Source organism: Phodopus roborovskii, unplaced genomic scaffold (genome assembly GCF_943737965.1).
Source record: "Phodopus roborovskii unplaced genomic scaffold, PHOROB, whole genome shotgun sequence".
Taxonomy (NCBI): Eukaryota; Metazoa; Chordata; class Mammalia; order Rodentia; family Cricetidae; genus Phodopus; species Phodopus roborovskii.
The window spans coordinates 16,924,641-16,941,419 of NW_026126447.1; the positions used below are offsets into that span (position 1 = coordinate 16,924,641).

General features: G+C 42.5%; 1 protein-coding gene across 1 annotated transcript in view; it reads right to left on the reverse strand.

Moving 5' to 3' along the window:
• The window catches only part of Frem1 (FRAS1 related extracellular matrix 1), a 143,388-nt gene that overhangs the window by 24,069 nt on the left and 102,540 nt on the right, over positions 1 to 16,779 (reverse strand). Inside the window, exons 25-27 of the mRNA XM_051188116.1 lie at positions 14,042 to 14,453; positions 9,146 to 9,347; positions 8,074 to 8,218 (exon numbers count right to left, since the gene is read on the reverse strand). Of these exons, the coding sequence (XP_051044073.1) occupies positions 8,074 to 8,218; positions 9,146 to 9,347; positions 14,042 to 14,453 (759 nt within the window). The remainder of the gene's footprint in view (positions 1 to 8,073; positions 8,219 to 9,145; positions 9,348 to 14,041; positions 14,454 to 16,779) is intronic.

The following is a 16,779-nucleotide window of genomic DNA, read 5'->3' on the forward strand; positions in this document are numbered from 1 at the left end:
AATTATAGCAATGAAATAAGTAAGATTAAAAGGTTTCCAAAAGTCCGCCAGTCATTGGTGACTAGGTAGAGTGTGTGAAAGGAAGGAACCTACAGGCATGAAGCTCAAGAGTCCATTCATTTTATGGAGGTCTCTGAGCTTGGGCTCACTTGAACAGAAAGTTATCCTCAGGATGTGCTTGTGTCTACATGCTTTGTATCTAACACCCACTTCTCTTTCTGTGATTGTGAAAGGGATACCATAACGTGCAGTTTGGGTGCACCCCCAGTCATCCCTCAGTGTCCACCAAAGAGTGGGTCAAGGACCCCACATGCTGACATGGATAGACATTCACGTCACACACATATCCCTCTTTGTACCTTACTTCATCTCTAGATGACTTACAGTACAGGGAAAATAGCTGATTTACTATATTGTTTAGAGACTAATGACAAGAGAAGGGTCTGTGCATGTTCAATATGATGTAATTCTTTAATAAATAATTTTGAATTATGATTGGTTATATCTGGAAAATCCCTAGGACACAAGGGGCCAACTACATACAGCTGAATGTGATTCATGAATACTTCTGATATACAATGAATAAATCTGACACTTGATGGAAATTGTCATATATATATATGTGTGTCATATATATATGAAGACTAAGGTCAGGAAGTTTCAACAACTAGTTTATCCTCCTTGAAGGGTCACAGGTCACTGTCACATCATACAAGTTTCACCCACAAAATAAATGCAGCCACACTGGTTCTTACTTGAGGATGACAGGGCTGGAGTAATGCCATGGCATAGAGAACATAGGGACTCATGATAAGATATGTACACTGTACACATAATGTGCTTATTCAATAATTATGAAATGCTGTTAGTACATCCTGGATTTCATAAAAATGACTTAAAAAGCACCATTATACTAAAAAATAACTGGTTCACTTACTGGTATTTGATGCAAAAGAATTTAAGTCTAGCATGAAATAGATCGAGAAATAAAAGAAAACTATGCTGAAAAAGTAATAAAATAACAGTCAATAAGGACAATTCAAATGCCAGTAGAAATGATAGGTTGCAAAGAATTCCTAAAGGACCCAGGAAAACAAGAAAGCAAAAAAGTGATTGAGTGAGAGGGCAGAGGAATAAATGGGAAACCGATACATGCATATATGCGGAGTGGTTTGAGCTGACTCCTGAGAGTCAAGTGAGTTCCAAAGCTGAGTTCTCCAGATCCACGCATCGCTGATGCTAACCATTGTAAGCAGGAATCAGCACCACTGTACAGGCCCCCATGACTCATGGACTAACACTAAATGCAATTTGATTGCTGATCTAGATCAAGAAGGGGACAATTTAGGGGACAGTTCACTCCAGAGCACAGAGTGCCTTAGTGTTTGGGAGTGCGTATATGTGTTTTCTGGATGCATTGTCTGGATTAGTTTAATGCCTATAGGTTAAGGCTGTCATCAAACAATGTTATGTTCTATTTCTATCTTCTTTAATTATTTACTATAAACAATCTATTGAAAGCCATGAAACTTAACCCAGGCTATATACTTTTGAGAGAAAAAAAAATTCTTTAAGAAAAGTCTCCTATACCCTCAGGGTATATGCAATATGTACTGAGTGTGATTTTAGTTGTTTTGCAGTAATGTATTTGCAAAGCTCCTTCTAATCTTAAAATCTACAAAAATATCTGGAAAAAAAGAGAAAAGATGTAGCCAACCACTTTCAAAGTCTCTCTGCAAGAATCTACATGACTGTAGGTTTGGTATTAGGTAGACACTTAGATGCCGGATCTATAAGAACAATCTGGAAGTTCTGTGTATGTAGATATTGTATAGATAAGGTTGGATAGATGTCTTCACATCTAATAGACCCTCTTCTGGGAAGACATGAAAGCTAGCAATGTACCCTGTGTGAAACACATCTGGTGAACTTCTCAAGCCGATTGGCAGGAGCCCCTAGGCCAGGGCCTTTTACATCTTACACTGTGGACATTAGAGTTACGGCTTCCTTCCTTCCTTCCTTCCTTCCTTCCTTCCTTCCTTCCTTTCTTTCTTTCTTCCTTTCTTCCTTCCTTCCTTCCTTCCTTCCTTTCTTTCTTTCTTTCTTCCCTCCTTTCTTTTTTAAAGACAGGGTTTCTCTGTGCAACATCCCTGGCTATCCTGGAACTAACTCTCTCTCTCTCTCTCTCTCTCTCTCTCTCTCTCTCTCTCTCCCCCGAGAGCAGCAGGGAGAGCGGAGAAAACGAGCTCTTCCGAGTCACACCTTGCCGCTGTTCATTAGTGTGGGAACGCGGTCAGTTCCCCTCTCTGTAGACTATCCTGGCCTCAAGCTCACAGAGATCCTCCTGGCTCTGCCTCCGAGTGCTGGGATCAAAGGCATGCACCACCACACCAGGCAGCCTAGACTCTGAAGGTCTAGCTGCACCTTCTATCTTTCCACAGTGGATACTGTTTCTCACTTTCCCATGCTCCCAGCCATCAAAACTATTTGTAGACTGGCAGGTGTCCCTGGGAAGAAAGACACCTTCAGCTGAGAGCCACCACACTGGACACTCAGCACAGCAGAGGGGTGATTCTAAATGAAATACATTTTGGCCACCAACAACCACTTTTGGAAACAGAAGACAATGAGACTGGATCACATGTTCTGAGGCTTCTGGTCCCTCTGCCATTCAGTGACTTGAAGCAGTCAGACACAAGAAAAAGTGTTTGGACATCTCATGGACATTGCATATTCTTTGCCAAAGTCTAATTTTCATCAATTGCCTTTACCCTGACTTACGTTTTCGTGTATAACACATTGTCCTTGGGAACAGCCTTTACTTCCTTGTGTGTGACAACTCACTGCAGAGTGTGGAAGACACACAGTGTCACAGAGTACTGGACGATTACCTGTCCATCATACTGTTGCTGTTTCCTGAGCTGAGAGACTGCCAGCAATGCTCTTTCCCAGCAGGGTTAGCTTCTTTCATACACCTTGAAAATAATTCTGGGCCAGGAAAGTCTCACATGCCCTTTATCACCTCGACTTACTCTGTACTCTTTGACTACTCTTCTGACCTCGTTAGAGAGAAAAGACAGCACCAATAGAGGTATTTAGCAGCCAAGCGTGGCTTATTAACCAGGCACCGATGTTACTCTCTGAAGCATACTGCAGTTCTCAACACCAGGCATATCTGGAGATGGTGATGACTGTCGCAGTGGCAGAAGGGTGGTCCAGGCACTTAGTGAGTGGAGCCTAGGGATGCTACTCACCAGCTGTGCACAGGACAGCTATGGCTTATGACAAAGAATTCTGTTTCCCTGCACACTGACAGTGTCAACGCTGAGAGGGCTTGTTTCACTTTTTTTTTTTTAAATCTATGCTTTTTGATATTTTATCTTGTAGCTATTTGATTCATGCATATGAAGGAACAATAAACAGAAAGAAACACTCAGGGTTAGAACATTAGTTTGGGATCTGGGACATCAATCTAGGTTAATAAGAGTGCTTCGGTCTCTCCCTGCCTCGGTTTCCCCATTTCTCAAAGCATGCTAAAGACAAGTCACACATCAAAGGGGTTAAATGAACTTCCAGGAGTGCTCATTAGCTATGGCGAGCTTCTCAGTTAAAAGGTCTCATAGAAGCTGAAATTATGATTAAGTCATTATTCCTACAACTAGATCTTCACTTATAATCAGGTAGCGTATGACTTCAGAAAAATATGCTAAGAAGTATTTTTCCAAGCATTCTATCTAAGGTTTGTCAGTTCAGAGACGGGGCTATTAAGCCTGATAACCTCAGACTCTGAACACCTGTGTTTCCCAGTTAGTGGGGAGCGGTTAGCCGAGAGCAGCAGGGAGAGCGGAGAAAACGAGCTCTTCCGAGTCACACTTGCCGCTGTTCATTAGTGTGGGAACGCGGTCAGTTCCCCTGTCTCTCTAGGCTTCAGATTTCATTATCTTAAAATGAGAATAACCACACTCACGTCAAACCATTAAAATCAAAACTAGTTAATGTGTGCAAAGCACCTGTACACAGTGGGTGCTTAATAAGTGCCATTTTCTTTCCCTTCCTCTGTGCTTTTCTTAGCTCTAGACTGGGGATAAATGTGCAAACTCTGGGCTGGAGACACCGTGCAGGCATTAGTGAGCAAATGGCTTCAACCTCTCCCCCTACAAGGTGTTTCATAAAAGCTGTTTAACTGTTTTAAAGTTTGCCTGATAGAAATTCCTTTCCTTTTACATCCCTTTTGACTTTTCTCTTTTGAGGCCAGGACTCTAACAGAACAGCTGGGTGCAGTTGCTGAAGAGTACAAGATGCAGTGCTATGGAGGGGCCGCTGGACCAGGAGGGTCCATGGGGACCAACTTTTCTTTTGAAGTTAATTCTTTTTCTTTTTTGGGGGGGGGGCTTGGTAGGGCACAATAAAGACGTCCACATGGAACACGTACTAAGAAAATTACACTGGTGTAAGTTGGCTTCATTTTCTGGTCTACAAAGATGTTTTCAATGAGTGCTGTGGGCCCTGTGGGCCTTGCTTCTGCACTTCATTTGGAGAGGCAACTTGAGCCAGAGAAGAGAACAAGCTTGTGAGTGAGTCACGCCAAGGCCAGAACCAATAAGAGATGAGCTTTCTGAGACCTGGTGGTCAGGGTTCACACCCAGCTGCCACTCTTCCGCTGGCTTGGAGAGAATTACTTCAATGCTTTGAGTCTAATTTCCTTATTATCTTTGGAGGATTGTGTTTCAAGCACCTAACACATCGCCTAGAATTTAGGCACTTAGCCAAGTCTAAGTCTTGAGACAAACATCCATGGATGTTAAGTGCTATAAAGTAGCTTCTGTTTATGACAGCGTCTCCCAAATGTGGTCCTTGACAAATTGTCAGCTGCACTAACCTGGATGGGGGAGGGGAAGCGAAGAGAGGTCTCCCTGTAGCCTGTTAAGGTGAGATGTGCTGCGCAGGGGGCCATTTCTCATAGACTCCCAATCACATGATCAGCTTGATGAATTTTGATGTGACATTATTAAACACACTCACCAACTAGCCAGCTGCCAGTAACTTGATTAATCTCACCCACAACAAAATTTCCTATGTTTGATGAAATAGACCATCTATCCTTCCTTCAAGACTGATAATGCATGGAAAGTACAATAGCAAAACACAGCTTTTAGCTTATTGTGAATATAACCGTATGGACTGTTAGCTTTGTGAATCACCCTAAAATCAATATCCAGTTAGAGACAGGCTTTAATCCACCAAATATTTCAGGAAACTTCTTCAAACAGTCAGTGGAATTAACATAAATACTCAGGGGAGTTAACACTAGCAGTAAGGGCTGCTAAGAACTCAAATACAAGATTCTTCTGTTGTTGGACCTTATTTGTTTAACTAAAGTAACTCTAGTATTCCCCCATTGGAAAAGTCAGAAAGCTGTTGTCAACGATCACTAACTGGTGGGACCAAAATGCATTTCACTTCATGTCCAAAGGACAACTATCTATCCTATAATTCCAGGGGCTTTAGATATGGAGGCCATACTAATGTTGCAATTATTCACATTTTCACAAAAACCCAGTTAAACCTTAAGGTCCTTGATGGGTAAATATTCCCTTTTCCTTATAACTTAGATGTGTAATGCCTACAGGGAAAGAAGGGCTAAGCCAGCATTAAGGAAGGGCAAGGGGGACAGAGCAGAGTGGCAGGCCACCTGGGCCAATGAGGACTGAACCCCAGTTCCCACACTAAGCAGCTGCATAATAAGTATGGAAGTCTCTTCCAGATCTGTGCCTGTTTCTTTGCCTGCAAACCCTAGAATATGATGGGACCCAACTATACATGGTTTTGGTGATTAAATGAATAACATCAAATAGAGCTAAAAATAATGAAATTCCAAACGCCTATGATTTGTGAAGACAAATCACTATTTAGATTTTTTTCTTTTTTTAATCTCTCTCTCTCTCTCTCTCTCTCTCTCTCTCTCTCTCTCTCTCTCTCTGTGTGTGTGTGTGTGTGTGTGTGTGTGTGTGTGTATGTGCAGGCACAAGAATGCTACCATTCTTTTGTAGAAGTCGGAAGACAACTCTTGAGAGTTAGACCCAAGGAATAAGCTCAGAGGATCAGGCCTAAACATTCACCTCTGAGTTGGGCCACCTTCCTTTATTTGTTATCAGAAAAATGTGTGAATAGTTTCAGGGGGAAAAAATCTACTTGGGCACAACTATTCCACTCAAATGCTGAGATAAATGCTGAGCAATTTCTACTTCCCCACCCACTCAAAAGAAAATAACATAAAGCATGTTGGAACCAAATCTGAGTTATTTTTGTATTAGCAGTCTGCAGGCATTTTTTTCTTCACGGGTTCTAGCCATTTCGAGGTGATAGGAACATCTCCAGCATGAGCTTGTGAAAAGTGATCCTTTCAGAAGCCGGGATGCCAATCCAAAACAGCCTCCAGAGAAGTGATAACTCTGCTATCCAACGTGAAGTAAATTCTGCTGTGACTTTTTAAAGTAACTTTCATGGTTACCTAAAGACATAAAGCATCTTCACGAAGCGAAGTCCATGACAATAATAAAGCAAAAAAAGGGTATGTGTGCAAGGAAACCTAGTGTCACCGCTGGGGGGGACATGCTGTCACCCACACCATGCTGGCATGTGGGGGACCACAGGTTTGCACTAGCAAGTCTGATCAATACTATACATTTGAGTAGAATAATTTTTAAAAAGACTATAAAGCTGAGTGAAGTCAATTCATGAATATTTTTAGAATCCAAGTTTAATTTTTTTTTCATGAAAACAGAGATATTTGTTTGAAAAAGCAAATCATTGCTATCCATCCACTCGAGGACTGTGGTGCCCAGGAATCAGTCCCCTTGGGTAGAGGCAGTCTAATGGGTGGGGAGCATTTGTTTTAGTTTATAGCTCGGTCTTCCTTGCTCTTACCTGTTTCCTAAGTCCTGGTGCTATGAGCCTGGCATGTGGCAGCCACAGGACCAAAGTCTCTTGGGTCAGTTTATAGACCTGGGTGAAGGAGTGCCCTTGATCAGGCAGTGGAGGCAGGGACGGAACAGATTTCAGCTACAGGATGCCAGTCTTTGCTAACAACGACTATAGCAGCCTCTGCTGGCCAATAGTGAAACTACACTACAGGACGAGGGAAGAAAAGCAGTTGTACTGAGGACATTTCCTCATCACATTTCTCTTCCCCCATCCACATTTCATCATAGAGGGAGCATAGTGGGTGGGGTGCTCGTTTATGCTATTTTATACGCTTCAGATATGGTGAATTTAAGATTTAGAAGAAATGAGTAACTTCTCTCTCTAAGGAGAGAGAAGTCTGGGAAAGGCAGTGAATAAAGAAAACTAATGTAGAGCAAGAAACGGACGGCTGGGCCTTCACTCTGACCATCTGCCAGCCAGTAAATTATTAAAGGTCTATCCCCGAGAAGCATCTGGAAAGGAGGTGCAGACACTGAAATCACTCTGCTCTGCCAGTCTCGTTAATATTGCGGTATTGAGTATTCAACATCACATACATATATTTATGTCTTTAAACCACTCAGTATCTCCTTAAATCTCAAGTCTACTCTTTGTTTATACTACCTTCATCTTGCCTATAGGGCTTGTCAACTTGCAGAAGCACCCGCATATTTTCTTTCTTTCTTTTTTTGTAAGAGAATATATTTGGCTGCTCCTTCCTAGTTCATCCCACCGCCACCCACCCAATAGTTCAGGAGCTAGTGGTGGCTAACACGGTCCTAGAGTGACCTCTGGCTGCCGCATGTACACACGGGCTTTGAGCTCAAGTCCTGAAAGCCCGCAGGCAGCAACTTCTCAGTGTGAGAAAGGCACGATATAAAAGATATGGTTCGATTAACCTTTTAGTGTCTTAATAATCTGGAAAGCTACTGGCTTTTCCATCATCTAGAAATAATGCAACAGCGATCTTTTCTGAAAAAAATAATTGTATGAGCATATAAAATAGTCTGCCAGTTTACTGTTATGTCTGATCTGGAAAAGATTGTTTTACTTTCTTAATGGGATCCATTTTAAACATGACACGTAGAACCAGTGTATAATTGAATTCACCTTTGAGGAGTGGCAGTGTTCCCTGTGGGGTCCATGATCTGAAACTCCAGGATATCTGTATCCACTTGCAAAGATGTGTTTATGATGTAAAGAATGGTCTTACTCCTTAAGTCCTTCTGGCTAAATTGCTCACGGATTAATTCACCTACAAGCAAAAATCTAAATGAATCTCACAGGTCACTGAATCAAAGTCACTTAAGAATTAATAAAATCACACAGCTCTTTTGTTTTGAAACACAGCTTTTAAGGAACAGTTCAGGACTGGAGATGTGGCTCAGTTGGTAGAGTGCTTGCCTAGCATGCACGGAACACACCTAAAATCCCACATTGTGACACAGGTAGAAAGAGAATGATCACAAGTTCAAAATCATCCTCAGCTACATAACAAGATTGAGGCCACCCAGGGCTACATGAGACATTGTTTCAAAACGAAACAGCAAAAGTCTATTTACAAAAAAAAGAAAGAAAGAAATTGGCATTATTGCAGCTATATTAAAATTCAAATGCAGTGAACTCAAATTCATCTTTAAATTTGCTTTCCTTCAAAGATATTTGCCTTACAGTACTAAAGAGAAAGAAAATAGGAAATGAATAAAACCTGTCACCTCTGTGCTATCCCATTTAATGAGGTATTGTGACCATTGCCTTCCTGAAGGAAAAAATAACATATAATGTAGCGAAACCATTAGGAAAAAAAAAACACAGATTTTTTTAAAAAAGGAGCCAATATCATTTAAGATTCATAGTAGAAGAAAGAAATTAGTCTTCAATATCAATCTGGCCTTGGCACTGTGTTCTGGATAGAAAACAACATGAAAAACAAACAAAAATAACAACAAAATGGTGACCAGTTGAGTTCTGTGGGTGGGGATTTGTTTCTCCTTATGAAGATGAATGTAGAAGGTGCTGCTTCAGATCCCCATTAGCAACAATATTGGTTTAGAAGCTGAATCTATCAGCAAGTCCTGGAGAACACTCACCAAACGGGCCTGCACTTAATTGAGTTACTCTCTAGTCCTGCCAGCAGCCAGTAGTTTAAAAGGAGGATTGCAAGGATTAAGATGGAGGGTACCTGTGGTTGTGTTCTCTAGACGTCCATGCAATGGGCCGTGTAAAATCTTAAAGATGATCTGGTCATCCTCCGTGTCTGGGTCTGACGCCTTCAGCACATGGGAAGTGATGTAAATCCCGTAACAGCCATTTTTCAAGAGCCCCACTTGAGAAGGGGAGTGCAGGCGTGTGATCCGGGGTGCCTCTTTGTCCAGCTGGTCCACCTGAATCATAAGGTGACACTGCTCAAGGACTTCTCTCCCTATGCTATGTAGGGCTCTCATAGTTCAACAATGGCAACTCCTCAATTTACAGATTACCTGATGTCTTCATCTGTTGGTTTCTGCTAAAGCCTGTCTCGTTCAACCAGTCCTAACAAATACAGAGACTCAGGTAGAGGCTTAGTTTCCACCACAAACCTTCACCCAGCTTTATGGTTTGTCTGGTGTCTGATTCTCCACACAATACTAGTTTTATGAAGGGAAATACTGTATCTCCCACCCCAATGCCCACTCCAGCACCCGGCAGGATGTCTAAACCATAACAAAAGCAGGTGGAATGTGCTAAAACTGATCCATGAATTACATAGCAAATCCAGTGATAGCATCACAGAAAGAATTGCTGTGTTTAATGAACTATATAAATAGAATCATAACTATTTACAAATGCCATAGACTTTTTACATGCCTCCTTTTCAGTATTTGTTTGCTTGTTTTATTGATTTTGAGTTTTTCAAGACAGGGTTTCTCTGTGTAGCCTTGGTTGTCTTGGAACTCACTTTTTTTTTTCTTTCTTTCTTTCCTTCCTTCCTTCCTTCCTTCCTTTCCTTCCTTCCTTTCCTTCCTTCCTTTCTTCCCTTCTTTCATTTTGTTTTTGCTTTGTTTTGTACACGCCTTTGTCTAAATGGCAAAAATGTTGAATAGAAAAAGGGAAAACATTTATGACAAAAACCATAAGTAATTATCTTTAGACTGTGGATTGTTTTACTGAAGCTGAAGATCAGGTGACTCAGCAACGGGACTAGATTTTTGAGAGTGCTGGATGGCCAGGTAAGGCTGTGGCAGAGATGGAATCCCTAGGGCAAGCTGGCTAGCCAGATTAGCTGAATCAGTAAACTCCATGTTCAACAAGAAAGACCCTGCCTTTGTAAAATAGGGTGACCAAGAAGACACCCCAAGTTAGCCTCTAGCCACCAGATGGGCATGCATGCACACAGGGGCACACAAACATGCTTCCACATTTACAATATGCATTATACATGCCACACACATATGAATGCAAAAAAGGTATATTTATGTTTTTTTGGATTTATTTTGGTTATTAAAAAAAAATCTTAATCGATTTGGATCTGAAATTTGTATGCTGGGACTTTCAGCACTTTGGGGCTCGGCAGGGAGTAAGGTGTGAATGTCCTGATGAGCTCCTAGGGAGAGACTCTCTCCAGCCATGGCAGTGTGGAAGAGGGAAAAGGAAACTATACAAAACCATATTAGGATCCCCTGGAACATGAGGCAGCTGAATGTAGGGCTGTTATTTTTACTTTTGATGTCATATTTTTCTTATAAACCCAAGTGTTACAAAACTAACAACTGCCTGTTGTGGTCAATGGTTTAAAAAATGTATCACTATATAAACTCCAGTCACCTCTGTCCTCTGTTGTGCCTGTGGCCAGACCAGCGTGCTCAGATATATTAAAACAGTTTGCTCCTATGACAGCAGGTCTTTGACTTGGTATACCAGAAGGTTATGAGATGTTACTGGGGAAGACATTTTATTTTTAAGGAAGGCTCTGTCTATCTTATGGTAACTGGAGTTGAATTCAGTGGAAATTCTCCCAGACAGGTTAGTCCCATAGAAAACAATGGTAGGTCCTTTGATCTCCACACAGTCTTGTCACCTTCACAGGAGAACTACAGATTTCCACAATCTTAGGCCTTTGTGAGTTCATACAGAATGGAGGTCAAGTGTGCTTGCTGCTACTGGTCAAGTACATCCTTCGTTTACTTATTTATTTTTACTTTTTAGATCCATGAGCTTTGCCCTTGGTTGCTCATGTAACCACACAAAACCCATTCGTCTATGCTTGAGTCACATATATGGGCCAGTGCATATATGAGGTGATCAATAAATCCTGTATTGCTTTGACGAAAATAGCTCTTGGAAGCAGGACACTGAGGCTGTCTTCTCTCCTACATTGCTGGCAGAGCCTGTTGCTTCATAAAAAGCTGCTGGACCCCTTTGCTCTAAGGGACTGGGGGGGGGGTCAAGGAAATACTCAGACAAAAATCTTAGGCTTTCCCTGTAAGTGTTTAACACAATGTTTGTTTGTTTGTTTCTGCAATGGACATCTTGCAGTTACTATACCCAGCAAACAGTTTCCACAATTTCAGGGAGTAAAGAGACTCTTAGAATAGCTTTGTTCTTAGAGGAGCACTCTGTTGCAGAGATCTGTTTCAATTCTAGCACATTCTCTCTACTCCACCCTCATTTCCATCTCTGGAAGTACAGGAAGCAGCTGGGTCTGCATGTAGAATTTGTAGCTCTTAGAAATTTCCAGAAAACAAATCCAGAAAGATATTTTTTGGTAGACACCTCAGTGACTGTATATCAGTGACATCAACACCATCTCCCTGGGTATATGCAACTCATTACATTTCCTCAGCCTTCATAGTGCCAAAGAATCACCCACACCCAGAGACTCCGAAGGTCAATTCTGAGCCAAGTGTTCTAGGCCATAGACCTAGGTGGTCTACAGATGAGTGTTTCAGCCAACATTTAACTCCATGGATTTGGTAATGTAGACTGTTGCCTTACCTAGACCATTGCCAGCCTGAAGAGAAAAGACCCGGGTTCCCCAAAGAAACAACAGCTTTGTCTCTCCACTCCTTTCAGAACCACCTTAGTTACAAGTGTTAGTCTATTGGCTTGCCTACACAACATATCTTGAGCATGTCTGGGCCCATAATAGCATGAGACAATTCTATAACTAATGTCTCCTATGTGCCTCTCTGTCTTTCATACACCCACACTTTCTATCACACTCTATCAATCTGTATGGTCTGTCTACACAGATACATGGATACTGTTCACAACATGTGCAGACATACATTTCTCTGGGGAAACCTAACAAAGGCTAAAGAGCAAGGAGAAAATATGATTATCTCACTAGTCAGAATATCCTGAAGTAGAGACAAGATCGCATCTTTGTTGGTGTTGGTTGAAGTGTGTGGAACAGGGTGAACTCCATCCAAGAAGAGTAGATTTAAGAGTTCTGAGAGCCAGAACATACTTGATGTGTTTTGACTAGAAGAGGAAAAACACTCTGCCCTCCAAGAATCATTGAGCGTCAACAAATGTGGCGGTATGGAGCCACAGGAAGGACACAGAATTTGGAATCAAACAGACTTGATGTCTTTGATCAAATTATTTAGCTTCTGATATTCAGTTTCTTTATGTATAAAATGTAGACAATAAAGCTTACCGCATAAAATGTTTATGAAAATCAACTGAGATTTATGCCAAGTAGGTCTGCTCTTTAGATAACAATTTTAAAAAGCCTTTGGCTGTGAAGCATGTAAGAGCTAGAGGATGGGGAAGAGATATTCTATATAAAAAAAAAAAGACATCTAGACATGACAGGGTCACAGCCCTCGAAAACACAAGGCAGCTGGTTATCTGCACAAGACTGTGCCCATGTTCACTTCATCACTGGTGGGGGAAGGAGCACAAGACACCACCACTACTCCCTATGGGCCCATTGGCAGTTAATGGTTGCTGGGGGAGAGACAGCATCGTTTTCTTCAGTGGTGTAGCTGTTAGTAAGTTCCCCATGCTCCAATGAATAACCTCCTACCCATGCTCATGAAAGCAACACTAATTAAATTCAGTGGCTCACACGCACACAAAAAGATATGAAAGTGTTGGAGGGGGGTTGTTGGGGAATGGTTTCAGCGGGCAGGGGAGGGTGATAAAAGGGGGGCATGGGGAATGCAAATAATTAAGATGTGTTCTATAGGTACATGACACAGTCTAAGAATTAAAGGTAGAAAAATATTTGTAGCTGCTGCTACTATTATTGCCTGGGTGACACTGATGCAGCCTTGTAAGTTCCCACACTTACGTGATTGTTTGAAAATCTCTAAAGTGCCACACGATGATATGCCTCACTAAGCAGAGTCCTTAATGGCATCGTTGTAGCTACAAATGTCTAGCATGTACCTTCGATCTGTTTCAGGCAGTGTGCAAGTGCCTTGGATACTTAATTTTATTCTGTATGCCACAATTCTGCAGGCATACTTTTCAAAGACTAGGAGGTATGGCGGGTATGGAGGAGAAGGGCCCTATAGGCTCACGTGTTTGAACGCTAACTCCCTAGTTGGTAGGCTGTTTAGGGAGGATTAGGAGGTATGGCTTTGTTGAAGGGGTAGGCTTTTAGGTTTCAAAAGTGCATGCCAGGCCCAGTCTCTTTCTATCTACCTTGGGCTTGTGGATCAGGATGTGAGCTCTCAGCTACTGCTCAAGTGCCATGCCTCCTGTTGCCATGCTCCGTCCCATGATGGTCATGGACTAGCCCTCTGAAACTGTAAGCAAGGCCCTAATCAGATGCCTTCTATACGCTTCCTTGATCATGGACTATAACTAAGGCAGGAGGAGCTGAAGAGTTCATTTTAGTTTTCCCAGACAATAAACGGTAAAACAGAAATTCAAACCTAAGCCTGCTGACTCTAAGGCCCATGTTTTTGCTCCTTCCCACACTTCACCAGTTGTTGGGGTCAGCCCCTTGCACAGTCTTCCTGACAGCCTGGTCTGCTGCAACCTGACTCTTAATGCCAGGGGGGATGGAAGTAAGGAACTACCACTTCCTGGCACAAACTCTCCTCCTCATCTCTGGCACAAACTATATGCCTGCCATACTTGCCTGGATGGTGAAGAAAACAGGCTCTTTCCAGATTTTCCCATCCACCACAAAGCCTTGGTTCTTCCCATCGGTGGCCCGGAAAGTAAAGCAGTCTGCCTGGGAGCGGCCTCCTGAGTGCTGATAGGACACACCCCTGCTGTCCACATCTTGCTGAGTAAAATTATGCCGAAGCACTTTCCCCCTCAGGGAGAGGTACCCATGGCGTGGGAGCTGGGCCAGAAGGAAGGTTAGGTTCGCTGGAGGTGTGTCAGAGTCAGTCAGCTGAAGGTGATCAGCAGAGAGTAGACCCACGGCCCCTTCAGCCAGCCTCAGCCCTTTGTTCCTAGACACCACAGGCAAGGCTCTGTCCACAGTCTCCAGTGTGATCTCAAACACCCCATGCTGGGTCTGCAGTCCATTGCTGATGGTAAATCTGGCAAAGAGAGGCAAGGCAGCCTTCAGCATGGGCTCTTGTGTCACCATCGACTGGAATGAAACGATAACATACAAACCTTTACTAAGGGACATGCTGATTTGAGACTCAAAGGAAAAGGCAAGGACAGACTTTCAGAAGAATGCCCTTCTGATTTTGAACCAGTTGCTGGGCAGTATACAAGGTGAACATCCTAAGGCCAGGAGTATTTCCCCAACACCACTGATGCCCCTCCTATGTGAGGCAGACAATCTCGGTGCTATCTTTTGTACCAAAAGGGATTCCTGCCCAGCTGGAAAGAATGTGTGAGTAGCTAACATGTACTCATATATTTTTGCAATAATATCTTTTCATGGAATGCAGAAAACTTAACTTTAAAGATTGGTTATTGGGACCCCAGCAAAATAAAATACTCAGTAGACTAACTCATTCTAATGTATGGGTTTTCATGTTTTTGTAGTAGTGGGTATTTAACCCAGGGATTCACATATGCTAGTCTGGTGCCCTATCACTGTACTACATGGCCAAACTTGTTTTGTTTTTGTTTTACTTTAGAAAAGAAAAAATTCTCTGTCTGTCTGTCTGTCTGTCTGTCTGTCTGTCTGTCTGTGTATGCATGCACACCACAGCACATGTGTGGAGCCAGCAGACAATCTCCATGTCAGTGTCAGATCATGCCTTCCACTTTATTTGAAACAAGGCCTGTTGTTCACAGCTATGTTTACCAGGCTAGCAGCCCCACCTCCAAGCTTCTAGGGATTCTTCTGTCTCTGTCTCCCATCTTCCCATAGGAGTGCTGGGGCTGCAGATGTGTTCTACTCTATCTGACACCACATACATTCTGGGTATCTGGACTCGGAGCCTCCAGCTTGCCTTGTAAGCACTTGACCCACTAACTGAGCCAAACAGTTTTTTGTTTGTTTTTCACTTTTTGAGACATAGACTCACTAACTTGCCCAGACTGGCCTTGAACTCACTATGCAGCTTAGTCCAGCCTTGAACTTTGAATCTGCCTGCCTGGGTCTCCTAAGTAGCAGGGAAGGCAGGCCTGTATCATCAGGGCCTGGCTAATGGTAATGTTTGTAAAAAAACAGATCACGTTATTCAACAGCATTCTATTCTAGCCCAGTCTCCTTTGTGGGCCTCTTGTCATGCTTTTGTACACTGATGAGAGGGTAAGTCACATCAACACTGGACACCACCCAATATCACGGGATTATGTGAGACTCTAACCTTGGAGAGTCTACACGTGTTTCATTTGAGGTATGTAGGGTTCGCAATAGACAAGGGTCCTTTCCCTGCTGAAAAGAGAAGTTTAGACATCTGGTTGGGGGGGGGGGCAGCAGGAAGCTGCAGTTAGTGCAGGAATCCAGACTATCTGTCTACACACACTATGCTCTTACAGAGTTTTCTGTCAATAGCTCAACACTCCCCCTCCCCTGCCCCCCGCAACACACACACACACAACACACAAAATCAAGACTTGTAGTCCCTAAGTATCAATGGCCACTTTGAAAAGGACAGTTAAAAAGAAACACATTCTCTTACAATGACCACTCATACAATCTTGGGTATATGCTTGCCTTATATCAATCACTAAGTCTATTCTATTCACTTCAGTCAGTCACACAGTAACACTAGATTCTGGTGAAAATTCAACATATTGTTTCCATTTTAAAGAAATTTAAGACTAGCACAAACTATACTAGTTGGCTTTAACTGCCAACATGAGGTAGTCTGAAATCACCTGAGAAAGGGAGTCTCCACTGAGGAACTGTCCAGGGAGCACGTTTGAGGGGGGTGGGCTTGATTGTAAATTGTAAATTGTCTAGCCCACTGTGGGCAGCATCATTCCCTGAGTAGGTGATCCAAGGCTGCATAATAGAGCCAGCTAAGCGTGAGTCCGTGAGAGCAAGCCAGTAAAGGAAGTAGCAATCGAGCATGGTTTCCACTTCACATTCCTGATTGGGTTTCTGCCTCGACTTCCCTCAACCATGGGCACATTCCAAATAAGTCCTTTCCTCTAAACTGCGTTTGCTCATGGTGTTTGAAGGGAAAGGAGACTGTGAACTTACGAAAGTAAGATACAATATTAAAATCCCCAAAAGTTAGAAATTTCCTACTGTCAAATGAGATTGACAGTTTCTCACAGACCAAAGGAATGAATGTGCTAAGTTACTCAGAGGCGCTCCTTAGCAATTTCTCTCTACTGATGGTTGCTGGAATATATACGCAGGATGCATACTCCACTGAGGCAAAAACATGTGGAGTGTTATCACATGGATGTGAACATTCATAATAATGAATTTTACTGGAATATAGCATT